The sequence below is a fragment of the Lepidochelys kempii genome, chromosome 1 (assembly GCF_965140285.1).
Source record: "Lepidochelys kempii isolate rLepKem1 chromosome 1, rLepKem1.hap1, whole genome shotgun sequence".
Lineage (NCBI taxonomy): Eukaryota > Metazoa > Chordata > Testudines > Cheloniidae > Lepidochelys > Lepidochelys kempii.
The window spans coordinates 330,013,026-330,036,796 of record NC_136380.1 but is presented as its reverse complement, the minus strand read 5'-3'; the positions used below and the strand labels follow the sequence as shown (position 1 = coordinate 330,036,796).

The window sequence follows — 23,771 nt, the reverse complement described above, 5'->3', positions numbered from 1 at the left end:
TGAACTGGGACCTGAAAAACTGAGGTGATTAGGTTCTTTCTGCCACCACAAATAATGATACAAACCTCCTTTCCCTGTAGCTCTTTTTTTCAGTGCATCTCTAAGGTGCACATCAGGAGAGAGGGCTCCCCTTCTATCTGTGAATGAGGCCTGTCTGTACCAGTATTGCCATCGTCTCCTGGAGAGTTCGGAATCATCAGGCTCTTCTGAGGTTCATTCCTAGGCTCCCATTATTCTTGTACAATATTTACATGCCACATTGAATTGATGAGTTTCCTATCAAGCATAGTATGATCATATTCCGCTTCTGATCTTGGGACACCAAGACAAGCCACCCTTGACTTATTCTCTCCAAGGCCATTTACTTGTACCCAGTGACAGACTGTCCTGCCACTGGTGAATTTACTAAAATTGAGGAAACATTTTATGCAAATTGTTTTTAAAAGACTTTCTCAATCTGCTCTAGTAGTGTATTTTTCTCCTCCTTTCTTCCAATCACTATCATTCTTTTACCTCTACACCAATTCCTCTCAATCCCCAAACCAGGTTACAGTCAGACCTCAAGTTCTGTTTCTTCACTTTCTCATTCACAGCCCTTCTCTCTTCCAAGATCCCTCTTTCCCCCACATTTCAGATTTCTATTTTAACCCAACCCACGAAGTTTGGGGTTTATATTATGAAATTTCATGCCCCAAAATATGAGAGTCAGTTTTGTTTTTCTTGGAATCTGTTCTTTCTACTTTCACACTTACAATCAAATACCCTACTTTGGATTTAATGAACTAGAACCACCATAAGGTAGAGAACTAAGTGTCTGCAGTAAGTCTGAGTTACAGCCAACAGAAGAGGGACTACAAAATTGCAATTCTGGTGCCCTATTTTCCTGTCACTGTACCCATACACATCTTAACTAAACTGCCTGAAATCAGTATTAAGCCAGCTGAAAAATGTTACGCATCCAGAGCTCTGCCTGAGATATGAGTAAAAGGCTGAGCATTTAGAGCAAAAAATGAAAAAGGCAGGAGAACTACAGTGGGGCATTGGATCTCTGTCTGTTTCATATATTCTCGTTTGCCTGAACTTTTACACTGTGGACCCTCTTGAATGCTGTGCTGTACATTGAAAAACCCATATGTGATCTGTCTCTCAGCTGACTTGAACTATATACTGGCAAATACCCCTTTCATAAGGCATTTCACAATAACATGGAAATTACATAGCTGGAGAGAGCCACCATTTTCAATTAATTTATGGTGTTTTCAAGAGACATTAAAGACAATTACTGTTGGAAACTACCGCCCATATTCCTTTCAGAAATATTTCAGAAGATTGTCTGAAGTCTCTCTTAATACAAGATTTAATCTGTCAAAGTGTTTGAAATTGACAGATTGCTAATGCTACTTCATCAAACAAAAACTACACTCAAATAGTGCACATATCCACAAAAATAAGGACATGCATTGTTGAGGCCAGATTTTTGAAGATATTTAGGCTCCTAAAGATGCAGATAGGCACCCAGTGGAATTTTCAAAAGCATGTAGATGCCTAACTCCTATGGGAGTTAAGGGCTTAGGTACTTTTGAAAATCCCACAAGCTGCCTATCTGTATCTTTAGGTGACTGCACATCTTCAGAAATCTGGTCCTCAGTGTTCAATATCTGAGGACACTGGCACACATAGTAACAATAGCTAGGCAGCCTGTTGTGCCTCAGTAATAGCATTCTATGTGCATTTTCCTGCTTTTCTGTTGCACTGAGAGGTGAACCTGAACCCCTGTGCAGAGCAGGTTTTCTCAAATGTTGTAACTTGGTCCCAAGCTGCAAATTTCGACGTACATTTTCAGCTGCAGTAAATTTTGGTTTTAAGTGGACTCAGGTTATATGAAAATGGATAGCCTAGCTCATCATCAGCATGAGCAGCAGTAATGTTCGCACTGCTGTATTGCATTGCTGCCCGCTCCAGAAGGACACCACCCTAGCGGGTACAGGATACTTCAATCTCCATTCCCCTTCTGGCGAGTGAGCACTATTAGTATTCCTGTGCATGTATATCTTATGACACCATTCACCTTTGATATCTAGGGGTATCGTATATCTACAATAGAAACACTACAGTGGTGCAGCTGCGCTACATTACAGTACAGCTGTGACACTGTAATGTAATGTAGTGTAGTGTAGACACTTTCTCCAGCGACAGAAGGGCTTCTTCCATCGCTCTAGTAAATCCACCTCTCCAAGAGGTACTATTAGGACTACACTGGGGCTTAGGTCAACTTTACCATATAGCAACATAGCTAGGTCAACCTAAGTTTTAGGTATAGACCAGCCCTAGATTTGGTGGTGCCAACTGTGGTAGTAGATTTTGTGTTGTGCCCCCCACACTCCTGAAAATAGATGAAGATCTACCACCTATTTATGTCACTCTATCGTAGGCACATATATGGCCCCATTACTACAGTATCTGAGCACCTCATACTCTGTAATGTATTTATCCTTACAATACCCTGGTGAGGTAGGAAAGTGCTATTATCCCCATTTTACAGCTGGCAGACAGGAACACAAAGAGTAAGGTCATACAAGAAGTCTGCAGCAGAGTGGGGAATTGAACCAAGGTCTTCTAAGTTCCAGGCTGGCACCCTAACCAGTGGACAGTCCTTCCTTTCACTCCACAGAAGCCAGATGGAGAATAATTTTTGCATGAAACGCCGCAATTTTCCTGTGTTAATATCATACTTTGGTTATAATAAAACATTTCTATAGCCCACTAGTGCATAGTATTGGCAATTTCAGTTAAAACAGCAATAATTATTTCATTGTTTTTTAGCTACTTTCATTTTCTATTTTAGACATTATTCAGCAAATTCACAGTAAGACTCTAGGCTTCTGCACAATTTCTCCCTTGTACACTGGTAAACAAATTAGGATGAATTAAAATCTTTCACTACTACCATGTTCTGGGAACATAGTGTAAAAGCCTATGGGGACTTCAACATCAAAACTCTTTCCATGGCTTCTGGCTTTAAGACGCTGCTTTTGATTTCAAGGGGGAAGCTTGCCCTCAGTAGCAGAGATGTAATATTTGTTCAGGAATTGTACACCTGCCTTTCAGTTCAGTTACCACATACAGTAATCAGGCTCATGGAAATGATGTAGGGGAGACTTTCTGAGCATGCCTTCCAGTGATGAAGTAGGGTTCTTTGCTGAATAACCGAAGAGAAGCCAGGGAAAAATGTTAATTGCACTGCAGCTATATTTCTTTCTGGATGCTTTTACTGCATCACCTCACCCCTTTCACTCAGTCAGTGATACCAGCCTTGAATGCCTGTTTGTGCACTTTCTCAATTGCCTTTGCATTTCCTCTCAAGCTGCCCTGCATAAATGGACTAATCTGAACTAATCTGTAAAACCACTACCTTCTCTTTCAAATCTGTCCGCGGGACTCGCATCTGTTACGACACCTGCAAGAAGCCAGCTGACCACTGATGGTTCGTATGAGTGGCAGTGTGGATAGCTGATATTAAGAATAATTTTAAAAGGTTTTTAATGGTTCAGCAACATTAATGTGTGCGCATAGTTGGTGTAACAGTGTGATATTGGTGTTGTTATTATGTATATTACCCTTGTTCTGCCTTCCAGTTGTTTGCTATGCTTACTTGTTAGGTTTTGGTGTTTTAATTAGAGTATTAACTGTTATCCTGGCCACAACTTGCGAAACAAGGCGAACTTGAGTCTTTAGGAAAGTCACACCTGTGTTGGAACACTATTTAACTGTTTGCTGGTTAATTTCTTAAATTCAGCAAAAGTCTTGGAAAATGCAAGTCACTAGTTCACACTTTAAATAGTAATATTGCTCTTAGTTTTCAAACTCAGGTGCCTAAATTTGGCACCTAAATGTTCTTTTTGGTGCCTAACTAAATACCCATTTTAGACACCTACTATGAGAGTTAACTTAAATGTGTATTTAAATGATGCATCAACTCATCATATAGAATTGATAACATGTTGGAGAGTTCTTAACTAGCTCTAGGCTGAGGCAAAGTGACTTAGTGGACAGGCCACTCACCAGGGACTTTGGAGTCCTTAGTTCTATTTCTGGCTCTGCTGCTGGGTGACTTTAGGGGAGTCACTTCACAGCTATGTGCCTCAGTTTCTCCTACCTGTAAAGTGGGGGTGATGATACTGACTTTCTTTGCAAAGTGCTTTAATCTAGTGATGAAAGCATTCTGTAAGAGCTATGTATTATTATTTGCGGAACCCTGAAGGAAAGTGCTGGTGGATTCCTGCTGACTCACTGTAGCAAGTGGGGCCCACTATCCCTACCCTAGATTACAGGCAGGTGGGAGTGGTTCTAGAGAGGCTCTAGGCAGAACAGTCCTCAGGTAAGAACCCTAGCCACAGCTGATTTAAAGTATGGGCCAACGGCTTGGGTTGGAAGTTATTTTATTATTATTAATTTCTACATAAATAAAGCCACAACCCAGAGGAGGGTGGGATTTTACTTTATTCAACATTGGTAAACTGTGTTTTGGTGTACGGTGGGAAAGCCACCTGCTCCCAGTGCCTAAAATGGGTATTTAAATGCCTAAATACAAATTTAAGTGGCTACTTCAGGCATCCAGATTTGAAAATTGGCCTTATTATTATTGGTAAAATCAAGGCAAAGAGGAGAATTGACATACCCAAGAGCACACAGGCAGTCAGGATAGGAGCAGGGATTAGAATGCTGGACTTTCTTATCCTTAATGGAAGGATCATACCACTGGACCAGATGTCACTATGTGTATAAATCAATACGAGTAATTGATAAATTACAAAATGTATCCAGATCAATTTTTGACTGTCTGCCTGGTTCCGTCTACTTTCCACTAATGTTTACAACAAATGCTTTAAATAAATTTTAAATTAGACAGCAAATGTTATATTAATAATCTAAATAATTCAGTAATATATAAAACTGTACAAAGTGAGCAGACTCCTAGGATGTGTTAGATAAATAAAACATGCCTTAGAAAGGGATGTCAGTGTTAGAAGACAGGCACCTGTGCAAATATGAGAATAATTGTTACATCTCCTTCCCGTTTTATAGCCTTCCCTTCTTGGCATTGTTTTTTTTATTTGGCTCCAAATTCAAAAGGATGTGGAAAGGGTATACATAAAAAAGCTTGTTTTAACTCTGATTAGCTGCTCTGTGTGTCAGTTCATTTGGCAAAATACTCTCCTGGAAAACGGTTTGTACCAATTCAGAGACTATTTCATTGCTGATTCCTGAATGATCTATTCTGAGTATAGCAAAATAGCCACATGACTCATTCAGCTTGTGCAAAATACATCTTATCGTGGTAGAAGAATTAGATATGGAATAGATGAAGGTTGGTTAAACAAAGTGTCATTAATCACTCTGTTAGAAAATGTAGACTTTGCAGGAGCACACTGTAATTTGCATCATTTTTGCAATGCCTTGCCAGCATGGCTGTTAAGAAATAACAAACACGTATGTATGAAAAGGACAGGTTTAAGATGAAAATAATTCTATCCAAAAACTCTGAGGATGGTGTGGAATCCTGTCGACTGCACTCATTCAGCTAGAGAACACTGTATTTGTAATAAATTCCTTTTGCTCTGGATGAGTTCTGCATTTTCAATGAGCTTAACTTGGCAACATTCTAGTTGATTTTAATAAAAATAGCTGCTTTGAAGACAGGGAGCTGAGGTTGCCAAATTTGCAGCTGCCTTGCACAATTACTCTTACACCTCCTTCAGGGCTACTTAGAACCAGTAAGCAAATTAAGTGTATCGATTGCAATTTTGTTGGACTAACCCTTTTTTTCTTAAGGAATAAACTTGATTCCTTTCAGTATGTGTCTGCTCAGAGTGATCTCTTTTCTTTTCAGCCATAACACAAAGACAACATCATGGCTGGATCCACGACTTGCGAAAAAGGCTAAACCTCCTGAAGAGTGCAAAGAAAATGGTAGGTTATTAAGTTTTCATTGCTGCTCAGAAAGGATTTGTCTTTGTGTGTGTGTGTCTCTCTGAATTCTTGAAAAAGGAAGGCATTTTACGGACCGATGAAAGGTGTTTAATTGCTGCTTTGGTTATAAGCCATAAGTGATACAGTATTCTCAGTGTGCCATGTGTTTCTGCTTTTTATTCCCACTTTCTGATGATATCCAAAGCTGAGGATCGCAAGTGTGTTTTATGTCTGTTTTGTTTTTTGACTCCTTGACTGACCCCTCTCCCCTGTCTCCCACTGAGAACTTTGGTCTGCAGAACAGAATCTCTTTTAAGATTCTGAGCTTTCAGTCTACAAGAAATGCAGTTCATAAGGGAAACCAACAGCACCATGAGAAATGAATATTATTTGATTTGATTTGATTTTAAATCCACAGTGCTGTGCTACTTAGTATTTAAACAAAACAGTGTCTGATAGAACTGTGGGTGGGGAAGCGAATCGTTACTATTACAGTTCCAGGCCAGATATTTGGTGTTGCAATGAAAATAGTTTAACAAATAAAAACAAAAATAAGATTGGAGACATTTAAAAGAAATATATTCGTTATGAAAAACAGATAAAAGTGTATTTTGGTTAAAAAATGTATCAACTGCAAGATACAGCTCTCATCAAACTGTATATCTTTATGTACACTCTGTATCCTTTTCAGATTTTCTCTAGTAAAGTTTCTGTCATTAAAACAATTTAATAAAAATTATGTTAATAAGTGCATTCTAATGAATCTTTTTCCTAGATGGTATATTTAAATTGTCCTATATTCAGTGTTGGTTCAGCTCACCAAGTATCATAAGGTGGGAAGGGAGTGATTTATTATAAATTATTATTTGTATGTAGTTTGAGCTATAGAAAAAGATACAAGGTATTTTACACCTGCATTATATATGCATTAGTTTAAAACTTATTTTGTGAATATGTGTTTAATGTATTAACATAAAATACTAGCTGTTTTCATACACCTCATTTGATTTATGTGAAACTACCATTATACCTAATATTGGTTAATGTAAACATTATCAGTTGAAGGGTATAATTTTATGCCATTTTGTGCTGGTAAAAGACAGAGAATCATTGATGAATATTTGGGTGTATAAAATGTAAGGTCAGTGGTATGGTACAAAATGTTCTCTTATTTTATATAAATCTGTGCAGTTTTTAAGTACCCATTCATTCCAAGAATCTCTCCCCATTTCAGCAGTAATCCTGACTTCCTCGTCTGACATGAAAATTATCACATCTGAATAATTTTATGATACATTTTTTCCAGCACTGATAATGCTAGTTCCCCATGTCTTAAGTGCTACAATGCATACAGTAGAATTATTACTGACACTAAACAAGGGGACTTAAGTTTTGCATTAGAAATGTGTCTCACACGTGATACTTGTATGACATATCATTATCCAGTGCTTAGTGGTGCATTGTCTTGAGTTTAAAAAACAAAACAAAGCTAGACAGTGATACATCAGACATTGTCGAAAACAAATATATATTGCTCCTTTTCCCAGCAGTTGCAATTCACTGAAACCGCAACAACTATTTAAATGTCAAAAACTGAAATAATTTCAGATTATTTATAGGATTATTTTGCAACTATTTGACTAGGGTGTTACTGCATAGCACTCTAGGTCGCCTCTCGCTTTCAAGAGTTGCTCAGCTCATTAATGCAAAGTACTTGAAGTGAAGCATAAAAGATTTTAGGGAGAGATCTTATGCTCTTTTCCTCAAAGTAAAGCTCTCTGATGTAATATACACAATTTTTCTGTCGTTCTTTGGTTGCTCAAGATAGAAATTGCTTGGTTTCTTTAATGTTGTGAGTCTCCACAGAGATACAGGCCTCTCAAAATGGCAGATGCTTGTGAGAAGTGTTACCAGCTTGCCATTAACATCTGACATTGGGGAGTTTAATTTAGCACACAAGGGTTTTTTTTGATTTAATGACAATTAAAGTACTAACTTTATACTGGTTTCAGCTAAAGCTGTGTAAATTTGTTTTATGCCAAAGAAATTATTTGCTCTTTACAGTTTATGATCTACTAAAGTTCACTTCTAGGTGGAGATTCAGACTTCTAGAAAGTCAGTGGTGCTTAAATAGGAAATGATATGTACTTTGTTTCCTATATTGTTGTTATTTCTAGGGTTCATGTTTCTGCAAGTTAGTTTAATTGTCACTCACGGTTTGTGCTTTATTTTATTGCAGTTAGAATTTGCATTGGCTAAGTGGGATGTATGTGGCTGGCCACACCATATACCCAGTTCTGTAAGCAATTCTCCAGGCCAGCCACTTCTGCCACTCTCAGCCCCTTCCTTCCTGTTCTTTTGCTGCTGAATCCCTCCACTCTCTCTGCCACCCTGGATTCCTTTCTATCCCTTTTCTACCTCAGAGTCTATCCACCCATAAAATATAATTGCTACTTTTTGGGCCACTGACCACTAGGGTTTCCTCCACTACAGACAAAGCCTGTGCTTTCAGCTGTTCTGTGTTCCTTAACAAACAATACTAATTCTCCACTTTCATTGACTCCCAAGCCTCCAGTACCAGCTGCTTATTTATTACCTTTGGCATCCTCTAAACCAGGGGTAGGCAACCTATGGCACACATGCCAAAGGCGGCACGCAAGCTGATTTTCAGTGGCACTCACACTGCCCGGGTCCTGGCCACTGGTCCGGGGGGCTCTGCATTTTAATATAATTTTAAATGAAGCTTCTTAAACATTTTAAAAATCTTACTTACTTTACATACAACAACAGTTTCGTTATATATTATAGACTTATAGAAAGAGACCTTCTAAAAACGTTAAAATGTATTACTGGCACGCAAAACCTTAAATTAGAGTGAATAAATGAAGACTCGGTACACCACTTCTGAAAGGTTGCCGACCCCTGCTCTAAGCCTTCTCACACAGACACTTTCTCCCTCTCTGCACAGGTTCTCACTGACCTTTTCAGTGAAAATGACAAGATCCACCAAGACAACCTTTCCTCTTCCTCCTCCCCTGTCACAGAAGCCATGGCTTCCTGCTCACTCTTCTCCTATAATCCCGCCTGCCACTCACTGCCCATCAGAGAGGCAGTTTGGAGACCTGACGTCTATTCTTCTCTGCCCGGACCTGCTGTGTGACCTTGGGCAAGTCACTTCACTTATCTGTGTCTCTGTTTCCCCTTGTCTATCATATCTGTTTCGACGGTAAATTCTCTGAGGCAGGGACTGTCTGTTACTATGTGTATATACGCTGCCTCACAGAGTGGGAGCCTGATCTCTGTTGGGGGCCTTCAGGTGCTACCATAATACCACTAAATAAAGATGGTCAGGAATTTTCCATCACAGATCATTCCGACAGAAAAGGTAGTTTTTGCAGAATTTCAGTTTTCTAACAAAAATTTTCATTTTGCCAAAAAGATTGATTTTCTGTTGGGAAAAATGAAATAATATATTTCATTTGGCTCAGTCTGATGTGAATTGGAATACTTCCTTTCATTTTTAAAGAGGACCCAAAACACTTAGTTTTAATCAGTTCAAAAAAGCATTATACTGCATTTATTTATGTTGCGTTGAGAGTTGTAGTTCTGTCCCCCATTCCCTCCTGTTGACCAGACTCCCTGAATGACTATATCTGCCATAATAACTAATAATAATAATTCATAATTCATAACCTCTTTTATAATGCTTTTCATCGTACATCACAAAGCACTTGACAAAGGAGGTCATTTATTTCAGTATCATAATTTCCATTTTACAGATGGGGAAGCTAAGACACAGAGGGGGAAAAGTGACTTATATTTCCTCTATAGTGCATCATGGGAGTCATATGATTTTTAGTGCTTCCTGGAAGAGAGAATCTGGCCATGGAGCCTTGAGAGAATGGGTGGGGGCAGAATGTTTTGACATTTCCAATCAAATTTTTTTGGAATGTTGGCATTTCGACATTTTTGGCCGGTTTCAGGATGAAAACCAATGTTGAAATGTCGGAATTTCTCATGGAAAGGAAATTCTGAATTTTGCTTAGCTCAGTAACAATTCTGCCCCGATTATTGGTCCCCATCAGTCAGTATCATAGAATCATAGAAATGTAAGGCTGTAAGGGACTTTGAGACATCAGCAAGTCCAGAGCCCTCCAGTGAGACAGGACCAAGTAAACCTAGACCATGCCTGACATGTATTTGTCCATCCTATTCTTAAAAACCTCTAATGATGGGATTTCACAACCTCCCTTGGAAGCCTACACCAGAACTTAACTACCCTTATAGTTAGAACACTTGTCCTAATATCTAAGCTAAAGCTCCCTTGCTGAAGATTAAGCCCCCTACTTCTTGTCCTACCTTCAGTGGACATGGAGAACAGTTGATCCCCATCCTCTTTATAAGAGCCCTTAACATATTTATAAGATTGGTCTCAGGTCCCTCAGTCTTCTTTTCTTAAGGCTAAGCATGCCCAGTTTTTTTTTAACTTTTCCTCATGGGTTAGGTTTTCTAAACCTTTTATCATTTTTGTTGCTCACCTCTGGACTCTCTCCAGTTTATTTACATCTTTCTTAAAATGTGGCATCCAGATTTGGACACAGTAGTCCAACTGAAGACTGAAGCAAAATAGGCATTAAACACCTCAGCCTTCTTGATGTCATCAGTTATTAGCTCTCCTTCCCCGCTAAAGTAGAAGACGTACACTTTCCTTTATCTTTCTCTTGCTCCCAATGTATTTAAAGAATCTCTTCTTTTATGTCCCTGGCTAGGTATGATACATTTTGCACTTGGCCTTTTTTTGTCCCTAATAGTCCTCCTCAGCAATTTGTCCATGTTTCCATTTTTTGTAGGATTCCTTTTTGATTTGCAAGTCATTAAAGAGCTCTTGATGCACCCGAATTGGCCTCTTACTATTCTTCCGATCTTTCCTTCTCATCAGGGTAGTTTGCAGTTGTGCCTTTTTAATATTGTCTCCTTGAGAAACTGCCACCTCTCCTGAACTCCTTTGTCCCCTACATTTTCTTCCCATGGGACCTTACCTACCAAGTCTCTGAGTTTGTTAAAGTCTGCTTTTTTTTAGTCTATTGCCTGATTCTTTTGCTCCCACTCCTTTCTTTCCTTACATTTATGCAATCTGTCATTTCATGATAACTTTCACCCAAATTGTCTTCCACAATGTAGCTAGTTCCTCCCTGTTGGTCACAATCAAGTCTAAAATGGTTGTCTCCTGGTTACTTCCTCCACCTTCTGAAACAAGAAGTTGTCCCCAATACATTCCAAGAACTTACTGGAAATTTTGTGCTTTGCCAGAGTATTTTTCAACAAATGTCTGTGAAATTGAAGTCCCCAGTTACTACCAGGCCTTGTGTTTTGGATATTTCTATTTGTTCTAGAAATGCCTTCTCCACCTCTTCTTTCTGATTTGGTAGTCGAAAATAAACCCCCTCCCCCACCTACTGTGAGATCACCTCTCTTTTCCCACTTTTATTCAGAGATTTACAACTGGTCTGCCTCTTACCTCCTTCTGGACCTTAGAACAAGTGTCTATATTCTTGATGTATAATGCCCTACCTCGTCCCTTTTTCCCTTCCTGAACAAGCTTCCAATATTCCAGTCATGAGATTTATCCCACCAAGTCTCTGTGATACCAATTAAGGCATATTTTAGCTTATGTATTAATTCTTCCAGTTCTTCCTGTTTGTTCCCCATACTCTTGCATTTATGTATGGACATGTCAGATGTTGAGCAGATTCCCCCAGTGATTTCCTTCTGGTTGCTCCTATTGTAGTTGTCCATCCCCCAACATCTAGACTTCTATTAAGGTTACCTTTTTTTTATGCTGACCTGTAGACTTTTGTCACCTGCTCCCTTTGAATCTAGTTTATAGCCCTCGTTATTAGGTTGTTGAGTTGGTGCGTGGTGCTACTCTTCCCTTCTTCATCAGGTGGACCCCATCTCTTCCCAGAAGTCCTCCTTCCTGGAACAGCATCCCAAAGTCAAGGAAGGTGAAGCCCTCCCATCTATACTATCTGTGCAGCTATACATACATTCATCATCCTGTTGGGCCACCACTACCACATACTCCTCCTCCCAAAATAATGAAAAGCAGTAATGTTATTAATATAGACTTGTTTTTAAAACAATACAAATTCACCAGTATGGTCCTTTCCAATGAACAACTCTGAACCGCCATTCTAGAAATTCCAAGATACCAGCTTACTTTTTCTATAGGCTATCTGGAGCCCCAGACTTATCAGTATGCTGGGAAAACAATAACCCCTCAGATCATTAAATAGGCTCAGTCCTTCTTACTTTCTTCCCACCTTTGTGCAACCTATTTCCTGGAGGGTCATTACTTCCATGGAACACAAGGTCATCCCATGTTCAGCATATGCTCAGTTTTGGAAATTTTACATTGTGTGGTAGTGGGAAGATTTAAGATAACGTTCTAAAATCACTGGATATTTTGTAGTCTCAATCTCTGAATGCATTCCTCTTACTGATATCTTTGAACGTCCTCATTGCACGGAGACTGTTGTTTTCGTATCACTTTACCAGTGTCATAATGTCATAAATAAAGGGAAGGGTAACCACCTTTCTGTATACAGTGCTATAAAATCCCTCCTGGCCAGAGGCAAAACCCTTTCACCTGTAAAGGGTTAAGAAGCTAAGGTAGCCCAGCTGGCACCTGATCCAAACTGGCCAATGAGGGGACAAGATTCTTACAAATCTGGAGCGGGGGAACAAAGGGTTTGGTCTGTCTGTGTGATGCTTTTGCCAGGAACAGATCAGGAATGCAAGCCTTACAACTTCTGTAATCTACCTAGAAAATGCGTTAGATTTTCTTTTGTTTAATGGCTTGTAAAATAAGCTGTGCTGGAGGGAATGTATAATCCTGTTTTTGTGTCTTTTTGTAATTTAAGGTTTTGCCTAGAGGGATTCTCTATGTTTTGAATCTGATTACCCTGTATTTACCAACCTGATTTTACAGAGGTGATCGTTTTAACTTTTCTTTAAATAAAATTCTTCTTTTAAGAACCTGATTGATTTGTCCTTGTTCTTAAGATCCAAGGGTTTGGGTCTGTGTTCACCTGTACCAATTGGTGAGGATATTATTATCAAGCCTTCCCCAGGAAAGGGGATGTAGGGCTTGGGGGGATATTTTGGAGGAAAACGTCTCCAAGTGGTCTCTTTACCTGTTCTTTGTTTAAACCACTTGGTGGCGGCAGCATATTGTTCAAGGACAAGGCAAAGTTTGTACCTTGGGGAAGTTTTAACCTAAGCTGGAAAGAGTAAACTTAGGGGGTCTTTCATGTGGGTCCCCACATCTGTACCCTAGAGTTCAGAGTGGGGAAGGAACCTTGACACATACAAATACGCCTTCATGTATTTGTCCCAAGCTGCTGTTTTACTCTTTAAATGCCCCTTCTTAAATGCTCCCACATAGCTAAAAATTAGAGGTAACTAAAGCTCAGTTAGCTACTGGCTAGTGGCCCCTTTATTGATCTCCAGGCAAGAGTTACCACCTTTCTTACTCATTTCTTGTTCCAACAAGAGTTACTAATCAACTGCCAAGTGATGAAGGGGAAGGGGCAGCCATTTTATTACATGCCATGTTGAATTTTATTGTTCTTTAAAACACTATTGTGAATGTAAACAAGCAAACATTTACTTAAACATCACAAGAATTCCTTGAAAAGGATATAATTTATGTTTAATAAATGCATTCAGCTAACAGATGCTGTCTGCACATGAAGAAATATGGTCTTTTAACAGGCTAGCCCACTAAATAGGTATGGATCTTATCACATACAGTCAGTGAGTTTTGAATTATATGATGAGTTAACGGTACCAAACCAATAGATAAATTGGTTTATTTTTCCATTTTAACTTCAGTTGGTTGATATATTCAGTTGCATAAGATATATACAAAGAGATCCTGGCAACTTGGCAAGTGATATTACAGCATTTTAAATCATATTCAGTTTTTCTGTACATACTTTAAAGAACTTATACTAAAATTAGTCTTCAATTTAGCTGCTTTTTTCTTCATATGGTTCACTAGCTGGTACTTAATTTTTTCTTTTAAGAAAAAAGATGATGAAAAACAAAGAAAAATAAAATGTAAATGATTAAACAAATGAATCCACCAATGGAAAACCATAACTTTCATAATTCCAATTTGTTTGTTTGGGTGGGTGGCTTTTTTTAATCTCAGAATTTTTGTTGAAGATTGCTTTATTTAAAAATAAGCAACTGAATAGCCCTCTACTCTTGTAGTTAAAGGTGATTTGAATATGTAGTTGGTAGCAGATGGTCTGAAATCTGCAATACCTAACTTGCTGTTCTAATGCATCTGGAACACCTACAAAATATTATTTATAACAAAAATTAAATGTGACAGAGTTAATTTCATTTCTGAGTAGGTATTTCCTACATATAACCACACTCCTGTTTTTCCCCTCTGCTTTGCCCAGTACCAGAATGTTTGAGTAGCTCTGTCAGAAATCACAAGTTGGAATTCACTCTGATCATGCATAGACCTATGCACATGCTTAACTTTACACAACGTGTCCAGTGTAGTAAAGTTAAGCATGTGTTTAAATCTGTTCAGGATTGGGGCTTAGGAAAAGACTAAATCACAAACACATTAAGAGAAAATATCCTGTCTTTATTTACTTCTTTCTTTATAATTCTGTAAAAAGAAATACATTTCCATCATTATGTCCTCTGCTGTTTTTCAAAAGGGCTTTTGGACCAAAAGGTATGAAATATTGGCTTTCTGATTTCCTTGAGCTATTAAATGCATGTTCCCACTGGACACAAGTAGTGAGCGTTCTTATATGCTTCTGTAATATACTGGCATTGTTTACGGTTACCAGTGCCCCCTCGTGGAGGACACACACAGGGTAAAATCCTGTCTACTAATTGAGTCTCTTTTAACTCAAGTGATAGGAGCTTGTGTGTTTGGAACTCGGACTTTCAGCACCAGATGTCATGAAGCTTTTCTCTTCCACCAAAGTCTCTGAGTATCTGCCTGTGACCATTGTTTTGTATTTCAGTATAAGAAAGTAAATAATATAAAACTCTTTTGACCAGCGTCTACTATGAATTACCAGTAAAAGTTTGGTAAATATTACCAAAAGTTCCAGCATCTACATCACATTAAAAATATGTTACTGGTGGGATTTTCAGAAACATGCAGTGTTGGCCTAACTCTGCTCCTGTTGAAGTCAATGGGAAACTGGACCGTAAATGCTTTGCTAATATTGTCCCATATATATATAGTCTTCGTAGTTAACACAAGGATGTTATGTGATTGCACATGGGAGGGCAGATGGAATGCACAATGAGTAGGATGGGAAGTTACGCATGAGACATTTTCTCTATTAGGAGAAAAGTCCACACTTCAATAAATTTTTAAAAAAGTCTGAGAATCCCCACCATAGTGGCTGAGTGTGTGTGTGTTTTGGAGGGATTTGTTTGTTTAAATTTTGAATTATTCTTGATGAATTATACTGCCTGACACTGAAAATCCTGTTTATTCAATGGGACCACAAGCAGGCAGCACGTATAGAATTAGGTTCAGAGTGCAGTGAAGAGAGCCAGACAAAATGGGAAGTTGGGAAGTTTTGAGGCAAACTTTTCCATGCAGTTCTGCAAATACTTTTTCTAGTCAGACATCAAAGCCCCTCCTATTCCAGGCTGTGTCACTTCTGAACAGGGACTGCCCTTCATATACTTTTGCCTGGTGGCTTTGTGATATGAACTAATGACTAGGATTTAGAACAAGGTTGAGAGACCACCAGCTTCATTTTCACTTGTGATCTAGATCCAGGTATTTACAGACAATAAGCTTATTGCACCTGCTAAACACACATTTTTTTGTTAATACTTTTCTTTTTACAGTTTACTAATCTGATTTTTAAAATAGTAGTTAACACCCTCAGTTTTGCAAGAGACTACCATTATGCAAGCTAGCATTCAGTGTAACAAGTCTGATCACAAGGAATTTATTTGGGATTTAAGTAGATGTCAAATATGCTTCCATGGGCTTGTCATTTCAATTCAGTATTAATTAAGCAATGACAGGGTGTCTCTTGAAGAATAATGACCAGCTGAAAGAGTCAGCAACTGAATCTGGTCATTAATGAACTAAGAAAAACTCTGTACCAAATTTGTCATTACTATTAAAACATGAAAACTACAAACCCACAGAGGATATTGTTCCTAGTATTATCCCAAAGGAATAGAGGACATATTCTAGAGAATGGAAAAACCTGTATGTTAGCTTCTCTGATGATTAGAATCCTCTAACATTCCACTGAGTTTATAATCATAGAATCATAGAATATCAGAGTTGGAAGAGACCTCAGGAGGTCATCTAGTCCAACCCTCTGCTCAAAGCAGGACCAACCCCAACTAAATCATCCCAGCCAGGGCTTTGTCAAGCTGGGCCTTAAAAACCTCTTAAGGATGGAGATTCCACCACCTCCATAGGTAACCCATTCCAGTGCTTCACCACCCTCCTAGTGAAAAATAATGTTTCCTAATAGCCAACCTAGACCTCCACCACTGCAACTTGGGACCACTGCTCCTTGTTCTGTCATCTGCCACCACTGAGAACAGCCTGGCTCCATCCTCTTTGGAACCCCGCCTTCAGGTAGTTGAAAGCTGCTATCAAATCCCACCCTCATTCTTCTCTTCTGGGCCTGAGGCTTCTTTGTGTGCTCTGTGCTGTGTGTCTGTGTGTTCACCTCAGACCAGTCCCATTGACACAAACTACCAGGAACAAGGTTTTATTCTGTAAAGAACAAAGAACAGGGATTACAGTCCAGCAGCCTCCTCTCTGCTTGCCTGCTACATGCTCCCAGCTCAGTCAGTGCTGAGATCTCTTCCTGGGAGAGCAGAGGGTACATTGTACAACATAATGCCCCTTACAAACATGTTCTAACTCCCACAATAACTAAACCCCAAAACAAACAAGCCCATGTTCCCTTTTGTGTCATTTAAACTCCTCTGAGGGTGCTCTTTAAGCTCTTTTTGGTCCTACCTGTAAATAGGGTTGCCAACTTTCTAATCGCACAAAACTGAACACCCTAGTCCTGCCCCTTCCCCAGGGCCCTGCCCCGTGTCATGTCCCTTCCCTGAGGCCCTGCCCCCCACTCACTACATTCCCTCTCCCTCGGTGGCTCACTCTCCCCAACCCTCACTCACTTGGGCTGGGGGTTGGGTTTAGGGTGCAGGAGGAGGTGAGGGTTCTAACTGGGGGTGCGGGCTCCAGGGTGGGGCCAAAAATGAGGGGGAGGGGTGGGGCCAAAAATGCGGGCTCCCTGGGATGGGGCAGGGAGTTGGGGTGCAGGAGGAGGTGAGGGCTCTGGCTGGGGGTGTGGGCTCTGGGGTGGGGCTGGGGATGAGGGGCTTGGGGTGCAGGAAGGGGCTCCAGGCTGCGGATTGGGGCCGAGGGACTCGGAGTGTGGGAAGGAGCTGTGGGTTGAGGCAGGGGATTGGGATGTGGTAGGGGTTGAGGGCTCTGGGCTGGGGGTGCTGGCTTTGGGGTGGGGCCAGGGATGAGGAGTTTGGGGTACAGGAGGGGGTTCTGGGTTTGGGCTGGGGCAGGGGTTTGGGGCTCGGGTTTGGGGCATGGGCTTATCTCGCGTAGCTTCCAGTCAATGGCACAGTGGGGCTAAGGCAGGCTCCCTGCCTGTCCTGGCACCGTACTGCGATCCGGAAGCAACCAGCAAGTTTGGGTCCTAGGCAGCGGGGCCAGGAGGCTCTGTGCACTGCTCTCACCCTCAGGCACTGTCCCTCCCAGCTCCCATTGACCCAATTAAAAAATGCTAAGGTGGAGTGTGATTCAAAGAAGGTTGAGAACCCCTGGCATAGGTATTTACTGCAGGATCCAGAATGCTGAAGAACATTTCCAGGGGTGGGGTAACAAGCTATGTGTTCAGAATTAATAGTGGAGGCTTTGTAGTAGAATCGGATAGCTGTAAGAGACTGAGAGCATGTGAACCTAGAGAGTATTGGTAAGACAGAGAGTATAAATAATAAAAGAATTGAGTTTGTGATTGGTTAAAGTCACATAGGAGAATAAAGGCACAGGAGAAAAAAGCATTGTTGGCATAAGAAGGGCTTGAAAATAAAGACAGTGGAAATGGGCTTGGGAAGCAAAGGGGTAGAGTCTTGGAATTAGAGTGAGAGCACCCAAAGGGCAATTCAGAAAGATCTAGCCCTTGGAGATGCACTCACACTCCAGGACTATGAATCTGAGATGCTTTCTTTTAAATGTGAGATTATCATATTTTTCATGCTAGAGGATGTAATTTAATGTTCCATTAAAATAACATTTTAATTGCATTTTCTTTTTAAATTTTGTGGATGTTTTGTGTTTCATAGAATAGTAGTTTTTGGTGAGATAGTTTTTGTTTTTCAAAGGCTTTGGGAACTTTACAAACTTAAATTTCTTCTCGCTACGTGTCTGCCCCTTTCTTCCCCTGTTGCCTCTTGCTTTGTCATACAGACTAGTAGTATTGTATCTGACAGCTAATATGCAGTTCTCCGCTCTTCATGTAGTTGCAGCAGACCCAGGATTCATTTCTTCTGGGTCCACAGAATAAACCAAATTATGTTTGAATTACCAAGTACTATATTGCTATATTATCCATCATTTGCTTTTGTTGTACAGTTACAAATGACATTATTGTCCTTTGATATTGCCACATTTGTGAGTGTTTGCAGGATCAGAGCCTTAGATTTTGAGAAATAAAGAATTAATTTATGCTGCTCTCTAGCTAGTATAATTTTCATTTTAAACAGAACGGTAATGTGTTCATTCTGTTTGCTGGGATTTAAGCAGTATTATTTTTCCTTCTTATTTTTTTGCCAGTATCTAGACTTCTCTGTTAACATGAGGAAGTAGCTTTTTTCCCCAAGGATTTTGTACATTCTGGTATTTCTGTGAAAAATCAAGTCTTGCCCTAATTAGCAAGTTAACGATCTTGTTCCAATTGTTTAAGCTGTTATTGATTATGCAGATAATTTAAACAATGGCTCTTCAACTCTAGTACCAGATAAAACAATCTCAGTCTATAATAATGCTATTTGACTTGTTTGTTAAGAAACAAGTATAATCCACATACCCTAGTACAATGCAAAATGCATATTGCTAGTTGGTCTGTAGATCAGATACGAAAATTCATTAATTAAGGTTCCTGTGTAGATGTTCTGTTTCAGAATCTGCCTATTTACTTTAAAAGTACAGACTGATATTACTCCCCAGCATTATGAGAACTTCTCATTATATTAAGTATGTATGTTTGTCATTATTCCAGTGGAGAATTCTTTACAGTCTCCTTTTCAGTTTCTTAATGGAATGTTCCCACTTAGTTCTATATCTCTGATGAAAGATTTAATGCTCTTGAATTTATAGCTGATTGTCCAAGTGTATTTTAAAGTGAATAGATGTACCAGATTCCCAGAGCAACAACTGCAATTGGATAGGAAGCATAGTCCTACTCACCCCTTACAATGAATGGGAAAAAGAACTTGGTGTTGAGCTCAGCTGGGCCAATTCTTGCACTGGTTTGCACTTCATACTGTCCCATTGATTTCAGTGGAATTGTACAGGGAGTTAAGTCAGTGTAGAATTTAGCCCAGTGTGCAGCAGAAGCAAAGATATTTGTATTACCCTACTATTAGCCCAACCAGAAGGAGTTTTCCTGGTTTAAGGAATCTTTTGCTAATAGAGATTGAGGTTTCCATCCTATTTACAGCAGTGTGGAAGGTAAGAGTACAAATAGACAGGTGGTTAATATTGCAGATAAGAGAAGCAGATAGACAGAGATTGAGTGGAACTCTCCCAAGCATAGCTACATCACACTTCCTCGGTAGGATATGCACACCCACCAGTCCAAGGAAAGAAGACAGATGGGGTGGTCTGCTGGCACTTCAATTATAGTATTCATAATACATATTAATAAGAATTATAATTATAGTACAGAGGTTCACGAGGATGACTTCTAAGTGAAGTAGCCATGCAACAATAACGTTTTAATTAAAAAGAAAACCAACCCTATTTAAATGGGTTTGCCGATAGTGAAAGGACAAAGAGATCTGATTCAAAGCCCATTAAACGGCTTCTATTGACTTCAGTGGACTTTGGATCAGGCACAAAGATATTTGATTTGTTGGAAGGATATTTTCCCTGCTTCAAATAGTGACACGAAGAGAGCTCTGTTTAGATGAAGAATAAGCTGTTTGGGATTTTATTTCTCCAACAAAAAATACTGCTAATAATATTTATGTAATTTTTTTCTTCAAACAGAGCAGCTGATAGGAGTACAGTCTATGTTTAAAACTTGTATGCAAGTAGTGCTTATGTTGTATTGCTTATACATTTATGATAATAAGTCACCCCCCCACACACACCCTTCTGTCCTGTTTAATGGTTTCTGAATGACTGTGGCAGTGGTTGCTGCTAATTGATGGCTTGCGGGAGTGTTGCACCTGTGTTGGCTCTCCTCCCTTGATTACAGTGGACATTTAAAAATAAACTACTTCTCTGCCCGTTATCATCACTGAGATATTCTGCTCATGTTTACTTTGCTTTTTCCTGAGATTCAGTCTGCTTAGCTAACCAGAAGCTGGAAAATAACATAATAGCTTGTTTTCTCTCCTTGGGATATTTATTCTAATGACCATGTTGGTAGAGAGGCTGGCTAGGATACTTAAAGTGCATTAGCTGTTCATTTATTCTTTTTAGATCTTCATTTGAGAGAGAAACATAATGCCTGGAATCTATTCCTTTCCTGGGAAAATGAACATGCATAGCTGTCACTGAAGTAATTATGGTTAGGTATTGTTACTATAGATGTAAAGCAGGCTTTGTTTCTTGGATCTGCCATTTGAAAAAGCAATAACAAGATTTTTTTAAATGTTCCATGTGGGGATATTTAGATGATATCCTGCCTTGCAACACAAGTGTAAGTGTTGCTAAAGAGAATTCTGATATAAATAAAATTAATTATGCTATGCATTCATATTGTGTATAAAGTATTGCATTCTGAAGATTTACAGTTAAATATGATTTAGAGTCTTTAAAAAATTCTCACTTTGGTCAGTTTAATACTGACATTTCAGGCAAAATTCTCTTTTCCTGTCCACATGGTAAATCTATCCACCTAACCTAGACATTTCTTCCAATCTCATCACCATGGCCTCTGATCTCCTAGTATTCCGTTTTGCTCTTCTACTCTCCCCATGTGTGCAGAACTCCCAGTACTGTCGCTGTCAGAAGATATATAGAGACAGCAAAATATCAAAGTTCATTACTGTCATGGGGAACTGAGAAGACAATTTTGAATTGAGAATATTGCTTTTCAGCTTTTGCTGTTGTGCTCTGCCTTTCATACAACAAGGTGCCATCAGCTGAGCTTTCGCACAGGATTTTGCAGAATCTCAGGTTGAAATACTGCCACAATGGATTTGGTCCTTCTAAGGAGTGAGTTAGCTGCTACGTTTAAACATTATTTTTGCCAGAAAGTATTTCAACATCACATACAAATACACAGACTTTTTCAAATACACAGACTTCTATCCCAAAGAAAGTGTTAAAAGCTTTAAAACTGATGGTAGGAATTTAAGGCATTCATCTTGGATTTTTTCCTTTCACGCAACATGTTCCCATCACCACATTTAAAAAACATTTGAATCTTTGATTTGAATTCCAAAAATTGTACTTTCTCTACAGGTTTTAAATGTTACTGCTGGGACTAGCTCTTCAAAGGAGCCAATCTGAGATGGCAGATGTGATATGTTCTGGGATTGTGCAAAACATACAACATGGGTTTCTGCCTCACAGTTATGAGATTCCCTGATAAGGAATGCCAATTTTATACTACTGTTAAAGAGACAATAATGTATAGACCAATACTGAATTCAAATGCAGAGTCTCTAGCTATACTTTTATTAAATGCTGAATGCTGTTGGCATAATCTGACCGTAACACACTTTGAAATTGCACTTTATTGTTCTAGGTTTTTTCCATTTTATACAAACTTCTTTTTCATAATAAATCACTAAGACAAACATGCTCCAACTCAGCTGCCCAGGTTAGGCACCTAAATCCATATTAAGAAACAGATACAAGATACATTATTTTCAGAGGTGCTGAATCTCCACAGTGCTCATTCACAGCTGGGGAAACTGTGGATACTCAGGCCTTCTGAAAACTGTGCTACTTATTGAAGTGCCTAAATATGGAAATATTTTATCCTAAATGTGTATGCATAGGCTTGGCAGAGTTCAATTGTTATATATAATTTCAATAGATATTATAGCTGTTTATTATTAAGCTTTTTAAAAAATTTTAGCTATTGAAATTTTCACAGTTGCAGGAAATTATGGGGGCATGTCAGACAAGAAGGCAGATCAAACTATAGTTATTTAATAAGAGTGGACATTGACTTCAAACAGTTAAACTTTATAACTGTTAAAACACAATTTGTCAACATCACATGTCAAAATATACAAAGTAAATATCTTTAAATCAAACATTTAATACATCTCAAGCAACAGTTTTCCTACTTTGCCTATCTGTTCATTTCTATTATTATCAAAGGAAATATTTTTTGTCAATGTGTGTGTGCAGTGTAATCTATATTTATGGATGTTTACCAATAAAAATCTAAACCTTTTAAGCCAGGGTATAAAATGTTGACCACAGGATCTAGAAAGATCCGATTTTAAAGACTTTTTTATATTTGGCAGATTGGAACAGGTTCTTTACCAGTGATTTATCATAGTATGTCTTCAGTAGTGAGTTTGTATTTTAAAAGAGCATTTTGCTTTGTGAATATATTGCTAGAATCATCAAAATATATGTTGTATTAGAGTGATGGAGGTGCTGGTCAGGATTCCATAGTTGACACTGAATTGAATTTTGCACTTAAAAAGGATGAATCCCTGCTTTATGTAAGAAGAATATAAATACCATATGTAGTAAAAATCCTTATGGAAATTCTATGAAAGTCCAGCTCATAGATTCCTAATTTTAAAGAGGGCCAATCCTGTATCTGAACATATCTAAACTCTGGGGAACTTTGGAAACGGATCTGATCTTTGAAGCTGGCCTTTATTTTAGCAATGGATTAGCCAAAATCCTAGATCTGATGAAAGCCAAAATATAGGCAGTTTGGATCCTAACACTGAACGTTGCAGCTCCACCCACCCCTTCTCTGCTACTTTTAAGCTCAAAATACCTCTGCTTCGTTTAACCTTATCTTTATCAGAAAACCAAAAACAGGCCATAGTAGAGCCTGCTTGTTTGCCACAGTCTATCAAAATATCTTTAAACATGAAGGTATATTCCAATAAGGAGGTACAGCAGCAATTTTTCTATCCCTAACCCCACTGTTCAGTTATAAAGAGATTTGAAGAATGAAGGTAAACATTTGAGTCAGTACCAGGCGTTTCAGATCCTCTGGGGTCAGTTAAGAGATTAAACTGGAACTAAAGGGGACAAGCTCAAATGAAAACAAGATGTGTATATGTAATCTTCATCTCTTAATATTTCTCCCAATACGTTATACAACATGTACAGCACTCTGTATTTACTTGTCAGCAAACATATTTTCTCTCTCTCGAGTGTCCAGGTACATATATAACACTGTAGCATCTGGAGCAGCTATTTATGTGAATTAAATTTCAAGGGCCTATGTTTATGAAAAGTTCAGATATGATAATATCTGTACTTTGTTCAGATTCAGCTTTATGAATGGAGAAAAATCTGTCCTTTCTGT

At 38.9% G+C, this 23,771-nt stretch overlaps 1 protein-coding gene across 15 annotated transcripts in view; it reads left to right on the top strand.

Moving 5' to 3' along the window:
* MAGI2 (membrane associated guanylate kinase, WW and PDZ domain containing 2) overlaps window positions 1-23,771 on the top strand; it is a 1,181,180-nt gene that overhangs the window by 800,194 nt on the left and 357,215 nt on the right. For all 15 annotated transcript variants that reach the window (XM_073328600.2, XM_073328598.2, XM_073328606.2 and 12 more), the window contains one exon: window positions 5,891-5,970. In XM_073328600.2, coding sequence (XP_073184701.1) covers window positions 5,891-5,970 — 80 coding nt within the window. The remainder of the gene's footprint in view (window positions 1-5,890; window positions 5,971-23,771) is intronic.